General features: G+C 37.4%; 1 protein-coding gene across 1 annotated transcript in view; it reads left to right on the forward strand.

Annotated features, from left to right (window-relative positions):
• The window catches only part of trpc4a (transient receptor potential cation channel, subfamily C, member 4a), a 41,682-nt gene that overhangs the window by 19,858 nt on the left and 2,692 nt on the right, over positions 1–19,132 (forward strand). The window contains exons 7-12 of the mRNA XM_030154554.1: positions 15,403–15,748; positions 17,289–17,428; positions 17,518–17,718; positions 17,815–17,936; positions 18,567–18,762; positions 18,886–19,080. Coding sequence (XP_030010414.1) covers positions 15,403–15,748; positions 17,289–17,428; positions 17,518–17,718; positions 17,815–17,936; positions 18,567–18,762; positions 18,886–19,080 — 1,200 coding nt within the window. The remainder of the gene's footprint in view (positions 1–15,402; positions 15,749–17,288; positions 17,429–17,517; positions 17,719–17,814; positions 17,937–18,566; positions 18,763–18,885; positions 19,081–19,132) is intronic.

Raw genomic sequence — 19,132 nt, forward strand, 5'->3', positions numbered from 1 at the left:
TTTCAATGAATAATACAAAATACAGAGGATAGAATTGTATTAAAAGGTGATAATTTAGTCAGGAAAGGGTAAATGTAGAGAAAACCACAATAAGGGTTAGGTTAAACTACACCACTGTAAATATATTAATTATAAACAGAATATAGCATTGGATCGACAGCACAGAAAGTGATGTTGAAGAGGCTGCAGTCACTTCTTACGTAACTTGATGCAGTAATGGGAGGAAGCAGGGGACCTCAATCTCTACATAATAATCAGTCTCATACTGCTCACCATCAGCCAGCCTCCTCCTGCACCTTAGCAGTTCTACAAGAGTCAGATATGACCATTACCACACAGCTAAAATGTGCAAAATTTAGGAAATAACATCCTTTTTTTACTTTCACACATCCCTACATTCTTATCATCTGTACACACTTAGCTCACAGTTTCTTTTTACAGTTTTTTTCTTCTGTCCGACAGTATTTACTATATAATCTTCAGCTTATTGTTAGGTTGTAGTGTGAATGTGCAGTATCCACCATAAGCTGCCTGGGAATGAATGCCAAACCTCAAGTTTTTACCGCTCTGAGCCAGGGCTTTATCTTCTCAGGTGTCGATAGGAGCCGGTGTAATGATGTTAGATTAACATCGGGTTCTTTTTAAACGATGCTGAACTGCAGATTTAGGTTGTATTTGGGCTTTTTCTCACTTTGGCAATTCTCAGAGATGATAGATAGGAGGGGAAAAGCTTGAATTCAATTATCGCAGAAGTAGAGCTGTGAGGCAAATACCTGATTCTATATCGAGATTGTAGCCGGAGCCCAAGATATAGGACATACTCTGCCACTGATATAACTGGTGTTCATATGAGTCCCAGTTTACACATTAGTCTTATTGCATTATTACTCATTCGAAGCAGAAGAAGTATAAAATGTGTTGAATGGTGAACCTGTCCCTGGAGTCACAACATTGACTTGTACACACATATTTCACCATGTTTCACAACGTCTTTTGCAGTAAATATGCAATTCATTTGCTAATAATGGACTGGAAAACCCAACAGCAATTAAGTGTTAATTAATTTTCACACCTCATTTTCATTTTCCTTCAGAGTAAATTAGGTAATTCCATCCTGCACAATAATACGCAGAAGCACCACGATAATATGTCCCTTTATTGTCTGTTGATTTCATTCAGATGTTTGCCAAAAACTATTAATTCCACTTGTCCTTGTAACATGCTTGACATTTTAGAATTTGCAAAAATTAAGAAAAAAGAACTGTGGGGTTGGTGGTTTGATCACATCTATATTAAGGCATTTTCATTACTTTTTGAAGTTGAATAATGAAGCCAGTTTAAGTCATGATGTTTTTGTTAACACATGTCATCCACCCAAACCAAAATGTAATTATAATAATAATAAAAAAAAATAAATAAAATGATAATAATAATGACTTGCCAAGGAGACGGTGAACCACAAGTGTACCTTTCACATTTTTCAGACTTCACTTAACATTTAAAAAGCAGTACTATAACCATTAGTTCCACATCTCTATCAAGTAAAACACAAATTGTCTTCCACCCCTAACCCAAATAGCCACCTCTTAAGAAAGGTGTCATCTGCATTTGCTGTTTTGACTAATTGATTATTCACGCACATCCCTAGTCTATTCATTATACTGAGCAGTGATGCAGAATGCTACAATATTAGTGCAGCCCCTTCAGTAAACCTCAGTAAGGCACAATGGAAAAATATCTATATTTTCAGTAACTACAAAGTAAAGGATTTACTAATCTTATCTAAGCTCTAGTAGCGGCAAACAGCATTGATAACCTTTAAGTTAACCAGTTAACCATGAAGAAATTAATACTTGAGTATAAATGAATCGTAAAACAACTTCAGAAAAGCTTTGTAAAGGTTTGACAGTGATGTAATAGTTAAATATAATATATGAATCTAAATGTGTTTGCTATTGAAATGAATTATATTAACCCATAAAGACCCAAACATCCACTGGCGACTAAAGCCATCTACTGACCTAAAGTGTTTAAAACCAGTTGATCCACTAATCCTATCAATGCATGTAAATAATTGTTGTAAAATACAGTTTGTCATCTTTTCATGGTCATCAGATATGACCCATTTGGATGTTCAGAGGCTCCATAGTGAACGTGGAAACACCATCTTCATCTGCAACATTGATTGTCCGTAAAATCCATGGAGTTTGATAAATGACAGTGGATGGAGACACTTGATTATATATTCAGTTAATGATATCTTTGCAGAAAAAGACACTTTTTCTTCATTTTTCTCCATTTCTGATATAATGACGCTCAACTTTATTCTAAGGATTTATGAGTATCTACATGATCAGTGAATTAAATACAGGAAAATACATTATTTTCACTGAAAAAATGCAAAATAAAGAAGATAATATTACCAGAAATGGTGATAAATCAGGTAAGAAATGTTAAACAGAGAGAAAATTAATTTGGAAATTGTCACAAAAGTAGCGCTGGGACTTTATGGGTTAAAATGATAACGCTTTTAGCAATCATAAACTATAGTCATCCATCCATCCATCCATCACTAGTGGGATCACACCCAGTCATCTATGTCATGCCATGTCCACACGAAACCACATCTTTTCCTATTTGATGTTTTTCTTCGTCATTTTCAAAAAAGTGCTTTGTAGTCGTTTCAGGAAATATCTGCATCCACACGAAACCACTGAAAACGACTGAAAACAATGTAGTACAAATGCCAGGTCTGTATGTGGTGTTGTAATGCTCTCGCAAAAAACGGAGAAGATGTGGAGCATGCGCATAAAGCTTGCTTGGTTCTACGAAGTCTGATTCAATATTTCCTCTCAGTTGAAGAGGATGTAGTGAATATTGTTAGTTATGGTTGTTTGTTGCTCATAATGAAAGAGTAGCTGAAGATTTTGATTCAATATTTCCAATAAGATCAGTAGCTGTTGTAGCACAAGCATTGTTGTTGTTGCTGTGAAGTGGCGTCTTGCTTCCGGGGTGAAAGGTTAGAGAGGTGGGCCTAGAAAGTGATCTAGTGCTTTGGTCGTACAGACGAAGACGTGAAATCGGCATTTTCAAATGTATCCACTCTGGGACCCGCTTTCAAATAGTTGAGGTTTCAGTCACCGACAACGCCAGTTTCATGTGGACAAAAAGTGTATCTGATACAAAACTTTTGTGGATACGACCAAAACCATCTTCGTATGGACAGGGCCTCAGGGCCTCATGTTCAAATCGCCTTACATTGGAGGTGTCCAGTAGGCATCCTCACTAGCAATGTTGGGCAAATTACTTTTAAAAAGTAATTAGTTATAGTTACTAATTACTTTCCCAAAAAAGTAATTGAATTAGTAACAGAATTACTCCTTCATAAATGTAATTAGTTACAAGGGAAAGTAATTACTGCGTTACTTTTTTGAAAAACCTTCAAATATGTAAAAGGAAACTGATTTTTGAGCGTTTTTCACGGGCCAGTTGCATAGAGTAGAACAGCAGACAGGTACTTCATACCATGACTTTGGTGAGGCTGGGGTCCACCAGGGTCCACCAGGGCTCGGCTTTTCCACCACACAAGTGCATATCTGCATTTATAGGAAGAAGATGCTCCTCCAGTTAATCACACATCACCACTTTTTTCAGTTGCTCCTCCCTGATCCAGCGGTAACTGTCTTCAGTCCAGTCAGTCGGACTCACTGATAACTCCTCCCCTAAATTAGCTGCGCACCTAGCTGCGTTCAAGTGAAAGGGGTGTGCTGTGGACAACTCAAACTAGGAGATGTCATTAGTCGTTCAGGTGAAGGCAGCGTGGACAACTCAGACTCATGGACACACAGGTGAAGCATGAAGGCAGTGTGGGTAATTTGAATATAAGAACGGCTCGTAAACGAACAGCTTGCAACGAATCGGTTGTTATTGTTCAGTGAAAAGAGCCGTTCAAAAGAATCGACTCATCCGCGAACGTCACATCTCTCGTGCCTGGCTGAGCGAGCCAGGACAGATAACAGCTGTTAGATATCAGTGCATAGTAACGCACCACATTTCACTGCCGGTAATGGTACCGGTGTTGTAATGTTTCAAATAGTAATTAATTAGATTACCTGTTATTACCCGTTAGTAACGCTATCATTTTTAACGCTGTTATTCCCAACACTGCTGACCAGATACCTGAACTCCTTCAGCTGACTCCTCTCAATGTGGGTGAGCAATGGTTCACCTCTGAGCCCCTCCTGGATGGCTGAACCCCTGGCCACCCTTCAGAGGAAACCCATTTCTGCTGCTCGTATCCATGCTCTCATTTCTTTCAGTCACTATCCCCAGCTCATGACCATAGGTGAGGGTCAGAACATGGATCAATAGTAATGCTAATGCTCATCCACCTGTTATCTAATTACCTCCGCCAAGGAGGTTATGTTTTTGCCAGGGTTTGTTTGTTTGTTTGTCTGTTTGTTTGTCTGTCCGTTAGTGTGCAACATAACTCAAAAAGTTATGGACAGATTTTGATGAAATTTTCAGGGTTTGTTGGAAATGGGATAAGGAAGAAATGATTAAATTTTGGTGGTTTGGGGGTGGGGTGGCCCACGGGGGGGGGCACTGATCAACCTTGGCGGAGGTCTGCACTCTCCGAGTGCCTCTAGTTATAATTAAAACATGAAGTGCTGTAAAAAAAAAAAAAAAAAAAAAAAAAAAATCCCAGATGGAAAACTGGTAAAGCTCATCATTAGATTAGGCAACATGTCTAATGTCTGCTTCACAGTGTGTTATTGCACACAGTGGCTACTATGTGTACTGAAACACTCAGGGGGTTTCAAGAAAACAATACAACATGATAAATGATGCATAAGCTGTAGTTTTCTAGCCTGATTTTTGATGGACTCCCTTGGTTATTGGATGGTTGAAGGTATCCTCCAGCAACAAGCAGGGGGTTAAATAGATATTACACAGCAGAAGTGTTCAGCTGAATATAAAGGTGAGGCAGAGATGATGAGCGCTTTACTCCCAGGAGTGGCTTATAATTCATTCAGCTGTCTTTGGCTGGGAGCTCTGCCTAGTCGTCAGAGCAGATGCACTTTAGGAGGAGTGTCGATTTATGACACTGCCGTTTCCTCCTTCATCCATCCAGTTGTTACACTCAGTGGTGTAAGTTGGAAGATGAGCATGTTGAGTCACAAAAGGACAACTGGGATTAGTATGAGTGCACAGGTGGACGCTATGATGGACAGCCCCCGTCATTTTACCTAATCTGTCCAGCGTTGGCAGTAAATCTGTCATTCAGTACGTTATAAACAAACCTCTCTTTTTGGCCGTGTCTGTCCCTCCACCTTTCCTCAGGAGTGTTTTAATTATCTAGGAGATGTCCCAAAATGCCCTTCTCCGTCACTGGATCTGCAACACCCATCGATTGTTCCGGTACTTTGATGGAGGGCAGTGTTTCTGATGTGGGTAAATGTCCCCCGCAGCTGCCCTTTTCAAATGATAAATGGTACTCACACTTGTTTGCAGATATTTTCAGACCTGTTCACTGTGCAGTGTAGAGGAACGGTGTGTGTTATGAGAAGGTATCGGAAAACTATTCCCATGAAGTTCCCATGTGGTTTGAATACAAGTATTGAAGGTTACTTTCCAAGAAGTTTCTACCAAGTAAATGCAATTAATTTTTTTTTTTTTATTATGAATTTCTTTTTCATCAAAAAGTATGAAAAAAGGTCAACATAGCAAAATTTTTGCAACCTTAATAAATGTATTAATTAGTAAGTTCTGCCAAAAATATGTCATGAACCTAGTGCGGAAAACTGCCTTATTTATTTCATCACCAAATTCTTGATTTTTTTTCTCAGTATCTTTATTGAGTTTTTCATATAACACACACAAAATATAGAAAAAGAATAAATACAAATATGAAGCAAGAGACTGGAGAGACATGAATGGAAGGTTATGCCATATGTACCAAAAAATAAAATAGTTTCTGTTCCTTCACACATACAACATGTCATTATGAACAGCCAAATATACAAACACACAAACCAGCATGGATAAGCTCATGAACAAACAAACAGTGCTGTCTTAGACAAAAACAACCATAACAGCAAAAACAACAGGGGATGGGGTCATATCATGCATAAACAAAACAAGAAAAGCACTCGGAGAGCGCAGACCTCCGCCAAGGCAGATCAGTGGGCCCCCGTGCCCCCCACCCCCCACCCCCTATCACCACCAAAATTTAATCGTTTCTTCCTTGTGCCAGTATCAACATTTCCTGAAAATTTCCTGAAAATCTAGGAGGTAAAAATCATATATAATACATAGAAATGAAAGTAGGGGGAATCCCCCCCAAAGACGTCATCCAGTTTTTTTTTGTTTTTTTTTATTTCACCACAGTAGCATCATTATCATCAAGTGCATAGTAATTCAGGTAACCTGCTATGTGTTGATCCATACTGACTTTCTTGTGGTCCACCAGACCCTTCAACACATTGGTAGTTAGTCTAGTACCAATATAAGACAGGAATGGAGACCAGATTCTATAGAAAACTTTGGACATACGTACATCTAGACCTGTATGTTAAGTATTCCAAGGGTAACATGTCAAAAATAATGTTATGCCATCCAGCTATTGTGGGGGGTTTACAGTCTATCCACTCCAGTAATATGTTCTTCCTTGCACTAAAAGTGAGAACAGAGAAAAGTCTTTTGGAATGTGTACTTTTAAGTTGTGTGTCCACGAGTCCAAACAGTAGACACATTGGGTCTTTTTTAGGTTTAATGTTAAAAATTAAATGTAGTCGATTTTCAACATCTTGCCAGTATTTATCAATATATCTACAAGTCCAGACACAGTGAATAAAATTCCCCACCTCGACATTCCATTTAGTGCACATTTGTGATTTACTGTTATCCAGTCTGTGTCTAAACTGGGGAGTAATCTGTAGAAAAGTCTTGATTTTTAAATTCATTTATCATTCATGCTTAGTCCTCGAGAGGTTCATGAGGATGCCGTTGTTTTCATTCCCGCTACCAATAAGGCAAAGGTGGGGTACACCCTGGGTGTGCTGCCAGTTCGTCACATGGTTGACATACTGTATACAGATAGATGAGCACGCAAACTGGGAAATGAGGACCTTTTTGCTGTGAGGTGACTGTGTTAACCACTCCACCTCCATGCCTCCTGAAATCTTGTTTTTCAAGAAGTGGAAAGGAATAGAAAATTCTTCATATTGTTTCTATAACACTGCAATGTATGAATTTTAAGAACAATTTTTGTGTCAGGATTTAGGTAGACCTAATTAGAGCTGCAGTGCTTAAAAAAAATACATACACGGTTGCCCATAAAGTTGAAATACAATGTTTTTACTTTTTCTCATGAAATGATGGCGACAATGTGATTTATTCTTGACAGATAAAGCATAACTGTGACTCAGTATGTTATCATTACACCGGGTCAAAGGTGATTACTGATGTGTATAAATAGGAATAAAAAGAACAATATGTTCCAACTTTATGGACAACTGTGTGATTATGATTCAGAATATTGTAATTCAAGTGGTTTGAGAAGACACAAGCCTTTATTCTTTACACTTTACTCTTTGTAAGTGTCTTGAATCTACCCTAAAATCTACCCTATGATGAAGATTTTGGCTGATCATAGATGTTTTCAGAAGAGGAGGAGGTAAATACATGATTGACAGTTGTAGGTACCAATCACTGATCAGATTCTAACTGACATGACCTGGATGTTCCTCTTAAGCTTTGAATTGTGAACTTTAGGTCACAGCTCCTGCACTTTTTCGGTGCTTCCAGATGTTTACATAAAGATTTTGTGGAGATTAAGCTTAAAATTAAGATTCTTTGATGAACAACAAACATTATATTTTGTTTTAATTCCTACTGAAATAACAATTTGCAGTGGTCAAAGCCTAACTCAGTGAAGTCACTAGTGCTCTAACATTGATTTGTGCTGCAGTCTTCTGAGGATGGAAAATGAACCTGACAGTGTGACAGCTGAACAATGTAATTGCACACACACACACCTACACACAAATACATTCGGATGGTATTTATAGTGATTGCTTTGTGCATGTGCCAGATGATCTTTAAGCCAGACAGGTCTGCTCCCTGCAAGGCTTATAGGGCTAAGTGGACATTTAGTTGGACTGGAAATGCTTGTTTGTCAGTTTGTGCAAAGAGCTGCTATTATGTTCAGGGCAGTTTTGTGTGTGGTTTGATCACCACTCATGTGTTACAGTGATTTTGCAGACAAACACTCAAGCTTTTATAATTGGTTCGACCCTCAGCGTGAATGTGCGATTGTGTCTTTTTTTTTTTTTTTTTTTTATAGCGCTGGATGTTGGAGTGTCAGGGTGAATCATGAGGAGTTTGCTATTGAACTTTCATCTGAACTAACTGAAGGACAACTTCTCCTCTTAACCCTGTCATACATATGGTCTTAAGTTGTGTGTCTGTGTGTGCATTTATTTATGCTTTTATAACTATCCGTGTGTTTTCTGGCTTTGCTATTGCTGTGTTTGCAGGGTTTAGAAGAGCAATATTGTATATAATGGTCTGAAGAGAAATCTCCACAGGCGTTCATCTAAAGAGCAGAGCTAACAGAGCGGTCTATGCTTTGATGCAGCAGGAGACAACATCACATAAATATGATCCGTAACACACACACATTAAAGTGCTGATTATTCGCTTTAACTCCCTGAGGTTTTCAACAGTGGAATGCTCACTTTTTTGGCGATTCTTTACAGAAATATAGGCGAGTACACTGAGGATGCACAGTGTGAGCACAAACAGATTGGCTCTTTAATATCTGACGTTCTTAAAGGTGTCAGGGGAAACCTATCAGTTTTTAGATACTGTAGTTTGACGTTGCCCTCTTGTGATATGTCATAAAAACTGCAATTGTTTTTATTTCTCTGTTAAATAGAGCTGAAATTACACTAACAAGACTAAGTAACATAGAACCATTAACGCACAACTGCAGTAAATTCCATCTTTTTACTTTTACAAATGTCATAAGTCATTCAGTTGCCTACAGTATGTTCAGTCTCCAAATCCTAGTCCTCTTAAAGTGCTTTATTATAAACATTGAACATAGTAAAGGTGCAGTCAGTGTCATGAGTTGTAGTTATTAAATACATGAAATCTTCCTGGAAATATTGCAAACTGCTGAGAGGTGACTTGAGCAGAATGGCAGTGCTGAGGTTGTGCATGTGTGCATGCAAGTTGTACAGCACATGCCTTCATATGTGAAGGCAGGTGTAGCAGTGTCATGAAAAATCCATTAACAGTGATTGAATGGACCCAGACGATGTTGTAAAATTCAGCTTAGACTGATTTATAATAATGATGGCTTGATGATTTATTACTACACAGGTATATATCTGTAATACAAGAATATTTTGACCACATATGTGAGAGTAGTGGGAGATTGAGCACATAATGACACATACCAGCCCCAGTAATCAATAGGTAAACAGTAATTAATGTTGTGTAAGGGTGTTTTCTGTACTTGTGTTGAGTCATTAATATTAACCTACTAAAGACTTGGATTTTAAAAGCCATGGAAGCAAAAGCCTGTTTGCCAATTTGTTGCTGTTCTCTTTCCATATATCATTTTATAGTTGCCTTGTAGTTCATTCATTCATTCATTCATTCATTCATTCATTCATTCATTTATTTATTTATTTATTTATTTATTATTTATTTATTTAACTGAGACAATGCAGTCAAACATAGGTACAGTCTTGTAGCTGATGCGATGCATATAGAGTTTATAGGTAGTGCTAATTTTCAACTCCTGTCTCTGGTTGGGCTTTTCTATAGCTCTACAGTACATGACAATATATACTAAAAAAAACAAAAAAAAACCACTGTTCAATATAAAAACCCAGTTGAATTGTCCATAATTACTGCAGTGCATTTACGTAATATAAACATTCATTCACTCACTCACCAACACATAACACACACTATTTACAAATGAGTACAGTTTTGTTTTTTTCTTTAGCCAAGATTTAGTTCTGGTGGTGAATATTTTAAACTCGGAAATGGATTTTATCTCAAGTGGCAGTGAGTTGCAGAGATTAAAGCTATTACAGGAGAAAGCTGACTATCTGAGTGTTGTTCTGCAGAATGGGATTTTGCAGTTTTGGTTTGAGGAGCTTCTGGTAGCTCTACTGCTGTTTTGTCTCTCAATAAATTGAGTGGCTCGGGTGCTACGTTGTTCATACACTTAAAAATTAATTTGAGAAAACATAAGCCACTGAAGCTTTCAAAGCTTAGTGGATTGTATTTTTTTCAGGATGTGGCAATGATGATACCGGATTGTTTTTTTATCCATAATTTTTAGGGCTTGATTATACAGTGAACCAATGTGTTTAGTGGCAGTGGAAGCCAGTTTAGCCCATACTGTGGTGCAGTACAAGATGTGTGAAAAAATCATAGCATGCATGTACAGCAGGGCAGCCTGGTTTGGATTTGTATTTATTTATTTAGTCACAAGACAGTGGCCATTGGCATTAGTTGTAAAGTACAAGATGCATGCACCAGATTTAGCAGAGAAGCTAATTTCCATCTGTTGTTCTGGACAAACAACCAACATAATAAAACATCACAGAGATTACACAGTACTCATATAATGGAAGAAAACCATTAAACATGACAGATATAGGAAAGTTTGCTCAGGCTGAACAGTTACAGCCAAATACATAAAAAGGGGCTTACATTCTAAAAGTACAATAACATTTCCTAGAATAACAATAAGATATAAAAGAAAGAAGAAGGAGAGAGAGGAGAAAAAAAAAAAGAAGACAAAATAAATAAATAGGTTAATCATGCAATACCAAACCAGACATGGAAAGAAGTGCAAGAGTAAGAACTATTGAGCTAAAAACTTCTGCAGAATTAACCAAGACAATTTATACAATACATGTTTACAGAGATAAGTATTACTTAGGCATTAGGGTGTAGCAGTTTAAATTGTTTTGTATTGTTTTTGAGATTTTCTTTATATGTTTATCAAATTAAAGTTGGGGATTGAGTACCAAGCCAAGACATTTAAATTCTGTTACAGATTGTATGTTCTCGTCATTTATATGAGTTTTGTTCTAGATTTTTTTTTTTTTTTTTTGATAGAGAAACACATAGACACTGTTTTTGAAAGATTAAGCACCAGCTGATTTTTGATGAGCCACTGCCTGACTTCAACCATAGATGTAGATAGAGCATTAGCACCCTGCTCTGGTGTCTTGGCGGGTGCATAAAGAACTGCATCATCTGCTGGAAACTGGCACTAGCACAGACTGAAGGCAAGTCATTTAGAGACTAAACGGCAAAGGACCGAGTATCGAGCCCTGTGGTATGCCCATTGGATGTCTGTGTATATGTGTGTCTGTAACCTGGTTAATTGTGCTGCTGCCTGTCTTGACCAAGACGCTCTTGTAAAATAGAGCTTTTAATTTCAGAGTCTGTCTGGGTTAAATCAATATTCATTAGGAAGTTAAAAAAAAAAAAAAAAGCAATGTAAACACATGCAACTGAAAGCCTTGGGTCTCTGTGTAAAAGTGTGAGAATAGACCTTCAGCAAAGCAGGGAAACTAGTATTCACAGAGGAGAATGCATTCTCACTTGTCTACTGTCACATCGATAAGCACTTTCCTGGCACTTCTAGACAGTTCACAGTCGAAAGCAGCAAGAAAAGGTTATAGAGACACTTTCCAAACTGGACTAGACCTGGAGGGATTCTATTTGAGTTGTGCTTCTGCGATTGAGCCACCTGAGGCAAATGTGAAACGTTGCTGCTGCTGAGTTTTAATGATTGTGACAGATGAAAGGAGGGTGCCACGACAGAGGGGGTTTTGGACTGTTTTTTTTTTTTTCCTGACAATAAAGGCTACCTGATGAAAATACTGAGGTCTCCTACATAGATTATGCTCACTTATTGAGACTCTTTGTGCTTCTGTAGAAAATTAGCTAAATAAAAACCCCAACCACGCATATGTTCTTTCAAGTAGATAATTTAATTAGCGCGGATATACCTCCCGATTATAAGATGCATTAGCCTCATTTCTGACCTCATTAACATCAGTGAAAGTGTTTAATATTTCATGTTGATTAAGACGTCAAGAACCACAAGTACCTCTTGTTTACTGTCATTAATTTGGGATAACAATCTCCTGAGCAATGAAAAATCCAAGCTACTCTAAAATTAACAATGTTTGGCTACTGTCATCAGATTAAAGATAATTAATGATACCATGTCATAGTTATGAATGGAAGATTGCAATCGACACGATAAAAAAAAAAAGTGTGGTGTCTATTTGGAACAATGTTTTATCATTTTTATCCATCCCTTTAGGTGAACTTAATGTCAAGGTCAAGTTTATTTATATAGCACATTTAAATCAATGCATCTCTTTGTTTTACTCTGATGCAATCACTCTGTCACAGGAGATTAATGTGAACAACTGATGTTGTGCAGGTTTGTTGCTGGTATTATTTGGGTGGTCGTTTATGATATTCTGTTCATGCTTTCTCTTCTTATATTCTTCATTTAATAGGTCTTATTTATTTTAATTTATTCTATTGTAATTTTGTTTGTTTGTTTTTTTCTTTCTCTTCTGCCCAGTTTACTCAGTTCTTGTTCTAATTATTGTTACCATTATAATTATTACTGTGGTTGTTATTGTTTCTATTGTTGATTTTTTTATTTTCTTTTACACCTTCTTCGTCCTTTTTCTTCCTCTTTCACCCCCCTTGTCAAGTCTGGCCTCAAAATGTGATTCAACACAATTCATAATAAAGACAGTAGAATATCAAGGGGAGCTTCGAAGTTTCCCTTGGCAAAGCAAATTTGTTCAGCACCAAAAGGCAGCCAGACTGCCATTCTGCTGTTAAGATGCTGGACAAGACAAGTAAAAAAAAAAAATTAATAAAAATCAGCGCAAAGTGCCATAAAAATCTGCAGAAACAAATGCAAGATATGCTAAAACTAGAAAAAATACCAATAAATACAAGATATACTGAAACTGATAAAAACAGATACACAGCAATAACATAAATAGCATTGAAAACAAAACCAGAAGACAAAACAAATAAAAGTAACACACTCTTATTAAAGACCAGTGCAAATAGGTGCATCTTTAAAGGAGATTTAAAATGCTCCATGGAATGCCCAATGAGGTTAGTGATTTCAACTATAATAAGGTGTGTGTTCAAAGGCGTGTAAAGTTATATTAAAAGAGTAGATCATTAGGGGTTTCTTTCCACCCCATTCTTTCCCCTTGTTTTCCTTTTGTCCAATTATGTTCAAGATGCAGACTGTAGAGTTGCAGCTTAATCATTTTCCGTTCTTATTATCCCAATGTATTTTTTCTTTCTGTCTGCATCTGTTGGAAAAAAAGAGGAATATTCCTTTTCTTCTACTTTCAGTTATACAATCTGTCCTCTCTCATTCCTCTCTTCCCCTCCTGACGGCCTTTCAAGTTTTGCGGTAATATTGTAGTTAAAGTATGGAAATATGAGCAGTTCCACACCAGACAGTGACACAGATAGGGATCTGCGGTTCCCATGGTAACCGGACTGCAGAATTGGTGAATTGGCGCTTACTGGTGCCGGTCAACACTTTGAGTCTTATAGAGTCTCACCGTGATATTTCACAACATTTTTTGTGCTTACGTAAGTGTGTTTGCACATGCATGTTTTTTTCTGTGCTCTGAGACTCATTTTTTCCCCCATATTGATCTGCAGAGATAGCTCTGCTGTACATTGTCGCCAGATGCTGTTGATGTAGCTTCAGTCCATTTGGCTGAAGCAGTTCCTTGACACAGTTGCAGTTGTGATGATGCATGAATATTTTGGCTTCAGTTATTGTTGTCAATTTGTGCTCATTTCCCATGAGGAATATTTTATAAAGGCAAAATGTCCCAAGGGATATTTTTTTCACATTTACTTTCACATATGTTATTAATCCCACAGGAAAAGAACATCTAACAAAGCTCAAAACACTAAAAAACACAAAATATTAACCACATGGAATTTATCTTCCAGGCGTTTTGAATCAATCCAGTCATGGGCAAGAAACAGAAATTGTTATCACTCTCAGATGCAGGTTTAATCATTTTTATACATGTCATAACAAAGTACTGAGCTGTTGTCATACGCATATCTAGCCATTTGTTTGTTTGTTTGTTTGTTTCAAATATAACATTGAAACCAAACCACAAAAAAGATTCATATAAAAAGAAAGTTAAACATTTGAAAAGGAGTGGGATGAAATGTATCTTATACACTGCAAAAATCTAAATTTAATCAAGTATATTTTTCTCATTTCTAGACAAAATATCTTATCACACTTGAAATAAGACATAATCACTTAAAGAGGAACTTTTCAGTGACATATAAGAACTTATTTTTAGGCAATAGATCTTGAAAATCTTATTTCAAGGAATCTTACCAAGATAATTTTCCTTTGTTCCAGTGGCAGATTTTTTTTTGCTGAATTAACAAAAATAAATAAATAAAAAATAAAAATAAAAAAAAGATAGATAGATAGATAGATAGATAGATAGATAGATAGATAGATAGATAGATAGATAGATAGATAGATAGATAGATAGATAGATAGATAGATAGATAGATAGATAGATAGATAGATAGATAGATAGATAGATATTGAAGTAAGCAAAAAAAATCTGCCAAGTAAGTGAAAATTATCTTGGTAAGATTTCTTGAAATAAGATTTTCAAGATCTATTGTCTAAAACTAAGTTCTTATATCTCACTATAAAGTTACTCTTTAGGTGATTATGTCTTGTTTTAAGTACGATGAGATATTTTGACGAGAAATGAGAAAAGTACACCTGGTAAGATTTAGATTTTTGCAGTGTAATCTCATGCCCCCTTACCCCATCCTTCTTCCTACCTTCCTACATTTCTGTGTCAGATCCCATAACTCAAAAACTTTTCAAAAACATTTGTCTAAACATGTACAGCCTCTATCATGGTGAAGAATTGAAGGTTTATGTTTTGCTTTGCATTTAAGAAATTCGAGGTTGCCTCGTTCAGGTTTCTTGTCGCACAGTTTTGATAAAACAACAAATATTCTTACATTTGGGTTTCAGATGAAATGAAACTGGCTACAAATACTGAATCTGATATGTGGTTATTGGGGCTGTGTATTCTGTGAAAAATAACCAAATAGTCTCTGATTTTTTTATTTTTATCTCAGCAGGCTTCATAATGAAGCAGTGCCTTAAATCTGTATATTTATTTGTGAGTCATTTTATCTCTGCGGATCAAAAAGATGCAAATTACAGCTCTTTTATTCTCCGCCTCCTCTCCTCCTTATTCCCCTTTACTTTTTTTTTTTTTTTAAATTTCTTTTTAGTTTGTTGCTCAGCCAAACTGCCAGCAGCTTTTGGCATCCAGGTGGTACGATGAGTTTCCCGGCTGGAGGCGGCGTCACTGGGCAGGGAAGTTCCTCACCTGCGTCTTCATCGGCCTCCTCTACCCCATGTTCGCCTTGTGCTACCTCATCGCCCCTAAGAGTCGCTATGGCCTCTTCATCCGTAAACCGTTCATCAAATTCATCTGCCACACCTCGTCCTACTTGACCTTTCTTTTCCTGCTGCTCCTCGCGTCTCAGCACATTGTGACCACAGAGCAGGACAGACAGGACAGGCAGGGCCCTGCACCGACCACTGTGGAGTGGATGATCCTGCCTTGGGTGGTGGGTGAGTAAAATGTGTGAACATCATGGATCAGTATATGTCCAAATAATATAAAAACACCGTTGGCACTAGGAATGCAAGGTTCAAGGTGACTTTATTAATACCCGTAGGTAGATTTGTTCTGCAGTCTGGAGAGGGCATCTCAAACACAAAATACATTAAAACCACAGGACACATACAGGGAACAGGTTAAAAACAGCACAGACAAAAGACATGGACAGGTACTCCCAGCAGCTCAGTGATCATGGTTAAAACAGACTAGAAATAAATAGATAAAAAAAACAGACTAACAAATAAAAGTCATCAGATATCACGAAAAATGTCAATATAAAACCTGTAAAAAGCATGATAAAAACACAATGATGTAATATAATACAAGGGACATTAGACAGATAAATGATAAATAAGTTAAGACCACGTTAAGATAAGCACTGTGCACTATGAGAGTATGAAACACTGATATGTAAATAAAATTCTGGAGTATAAAGTAACTACATTTTAATTTACTTTAGGCCTCTATTACATGAAGTGCATATTGTCGTCAAAGCTGTTTCTATTTTTGTTTCTGCAATCAAACTGAAATGTCACCCAAGCTGCACTTGTACTTCTTTGGAAAATAAATCACATGCACAGCCCATAGTTTGGTTTATTATGGTGCTAAAAGTGCAAGTATGATTACTAAGGTTAATCACAGCAGGGTGCTTCTATGAAACTGGTCCCTAAAAACAGGACATGGGGGCTAAAAATTCAAACCAGATGTAGAGTAATGTTATGAAGCAAGTTTGGAAGCACTTTGGGTCTATTTTAAAAATGAATATTTACAGAGATAAAAGAGAAACTATTTTTCAGATGAAACACATTTTATTATTATTTTTATACAAAAATCCACATGTAATGGTAAAATGGACATGAAAATTACGTGCTACTATTTTTTCAAATATCTTTTTATTCTTTCACAGGTACATTTTGGGAATCTAATTAATTATACAAGGCAGAGTGTTTCACAAAAATGACTGCTGTTGCAAAATCACTCATGATTTATATGTGTTTAATCGGGCAGGTTCCACATGTAACACGAGTGGACATTATGGGTTACACGTGAAACTTGGAATGAGACTGTCAATTCATGAAAAACCTGCATATCTGGATTAGAAAAACCACTCGGATCCTCAAGTTTAACACAGTGTCTTTATTTAGTGGTATATAAGACCATTTCAAGCCATGTTTTCCAGATCAAATGCACTGACACCTAGGTAGTTTTTCACGTCCCAATTTTGGTCCTATTTTTGGCCCCAATATTTTATTAAAAATTCATTAATTTTGGGATGGCTCAGAGCAAGAGTATAATTTTTTTTGCATTTATCTGAGGTCATCATTTGGTACACCCTGGGGGGAAATATGTCTAAATTTCTCTTTTATTATTGGGTCTAAAAAGCTGGCAAAGTTCTAAGTAAAAATGCTTCCTCCATTCAACTTTATGTTTGCTCTACTCTTTTTTTCATGCAGCCATTTGCAGTGTAATGATCTGTCTCTGTATATGTAGGATTTATCTGGGCAGAGATCAAACAAATGTGGGATGGTGGTTTCCAAGACTACATCCATGACTGGTGGAACCTGATGGACTTTGTCATGAACTCTCTATACTTAGCCACGATATCCCTTAAGATTGTAGCCTACACTAAGGTAAGTCATTATCTATGAAAGGCAGTAAAATAGACAGGTGAAATGTGGCTTTTCCTTTAGTCTCACTTTTCATATCTTTTCCTGTTCAGTATAGTGGCAGCAAACCCAGGAACCAGTGGGAGATGTGGCATCCGACATTAGTAGCGGAGGCAGTTTTTGCTATAGCGAACATTTTCAGCTCTCTGCGCCTCATCTCGCTGTTCACAGCCAACTCTCATCTGGGGCCACTACAGATCTCACTTGGGAGGATGCTTCTGGATATTCTGAAGTTCCTCTTCATCTACTGTCTAGTATGTACTCCAAGATATGCATAACATATTGTCTTTGGCATGTAAATTGTGCGGATTTGCTTGCATGATTGCTCACTGTGTTTTCGCTGTTCCCAGGTCTTACTGGCCTTCGCCAATGGGCTGAATCAGCTGTACTTTTACTATGAGACCAAGGCCTCTGATGAGAAGGGTAAATGCAAAGGGATTCGCTGTGTGGAGCAGAACAATGCCTTCTCCACGTAAGTACCCAATCATCTATACCTGCTTACATGAGAATTTACTGTGTGATGGCATAAAATACTATAGAAGTGCTGTATCATTAGCTCACCGGCCGATAGGCTGTAAGCTATTGTCGTCATGCGGCCTCCGGCGGCGGTGGCAGCGTCTGTCGTCTGTCATCTGTCGTTGTCTGTCGTCGTCTGTCGTCGTCTGTCATCTGTTACAAAACTTTCAATCGTCTTCTTCTCCGAAACTACAATTCCGATTGACTTCAAACTTGGTATACAGCTTCTTTACGATGATGTCAACAAAAGTTAGTGAAATTATTTGGATCCAGATCTGATTCTGGATTTGGTGCGACTTTGAAAAATTTCCCCATTATAAGAGATAGGAAGTGCCGGTAAGCTACAGGCCCATTAGTCCTGTTTTTGCATATTGCTGTCATTTGGTGCAAAAAGTGTGGAAACTCTGTGTTTTACTTATCAACTGAAGTCTAGCTGACATGCATTTTTGAGTTGAATTTATTTGAAAGTCATTTGATAGCACAGAATTAAAAGAATTTTTTATCTCTATAGGGAATGTTTCAACTGATAATGGTAATATATACAGAATTATACCTATCAGAGTACCTTTTGTGTTTCCTCTTGCAGGTTATTTGAAACTCTGCAGTCTCTTTTCTGGTCTATCTTCGGTCTGATCAGCCTATACGTTACAAACGTGGATGCCGACCATCAGTTCACCGAGTTTGTTGGTGCTACCATGTTTGGCACATACAACATCATCTCTCTAGTGGTGCTCCTCAACATGCTCATAGCCATGATGAATAACTCCTACCAGCACATTGCTGTGAGCGCAGATCAAACATTCTACAACCAAAAACCCACATGAGTGTGTGGAATAGATAATGCATTTATGCAAATGTCTGTGTTGGCAGTGCTATGCTATAAAGCGCTCTAATCATGATTTCAGGATCATGCGGACATCGAGTGGAAGTTTGCCAGGACAAAGCTGTGGATGAGTTACTTTGAAGAAGGGGCTACTCTGCCAGCCCCATTCAACATCATTCCCAGCCCCAAATCCTTCTGGTACCTCATGTGCTGGATTAAAAGGCAAATTTGCAAGCGGACACGCTCCAAACGCCCAGAAACCTTTGGAACCCTGGGGGTAAGTCACTGATGCGTGGCAGGTATAATGTCATATTTCTTTAGTTTTTAGT

The sequence above is a fragment of the Sphaeramia orbicularis genome, chromosome 14 (assembly GCF_902148855.1).
Source record: "Sphaeramia orbicularis chromosome 14, fSphaOr1.1, whole genome shotgun sequence".
Classification (NCBI taxonomy): domain Eukaryota; kingdom Metazoa; phylum Chordata; class Actinopteri; order Kurtiformes; family Apogonidae; genus Sphaeramia; species Sphaeramia orbicularis.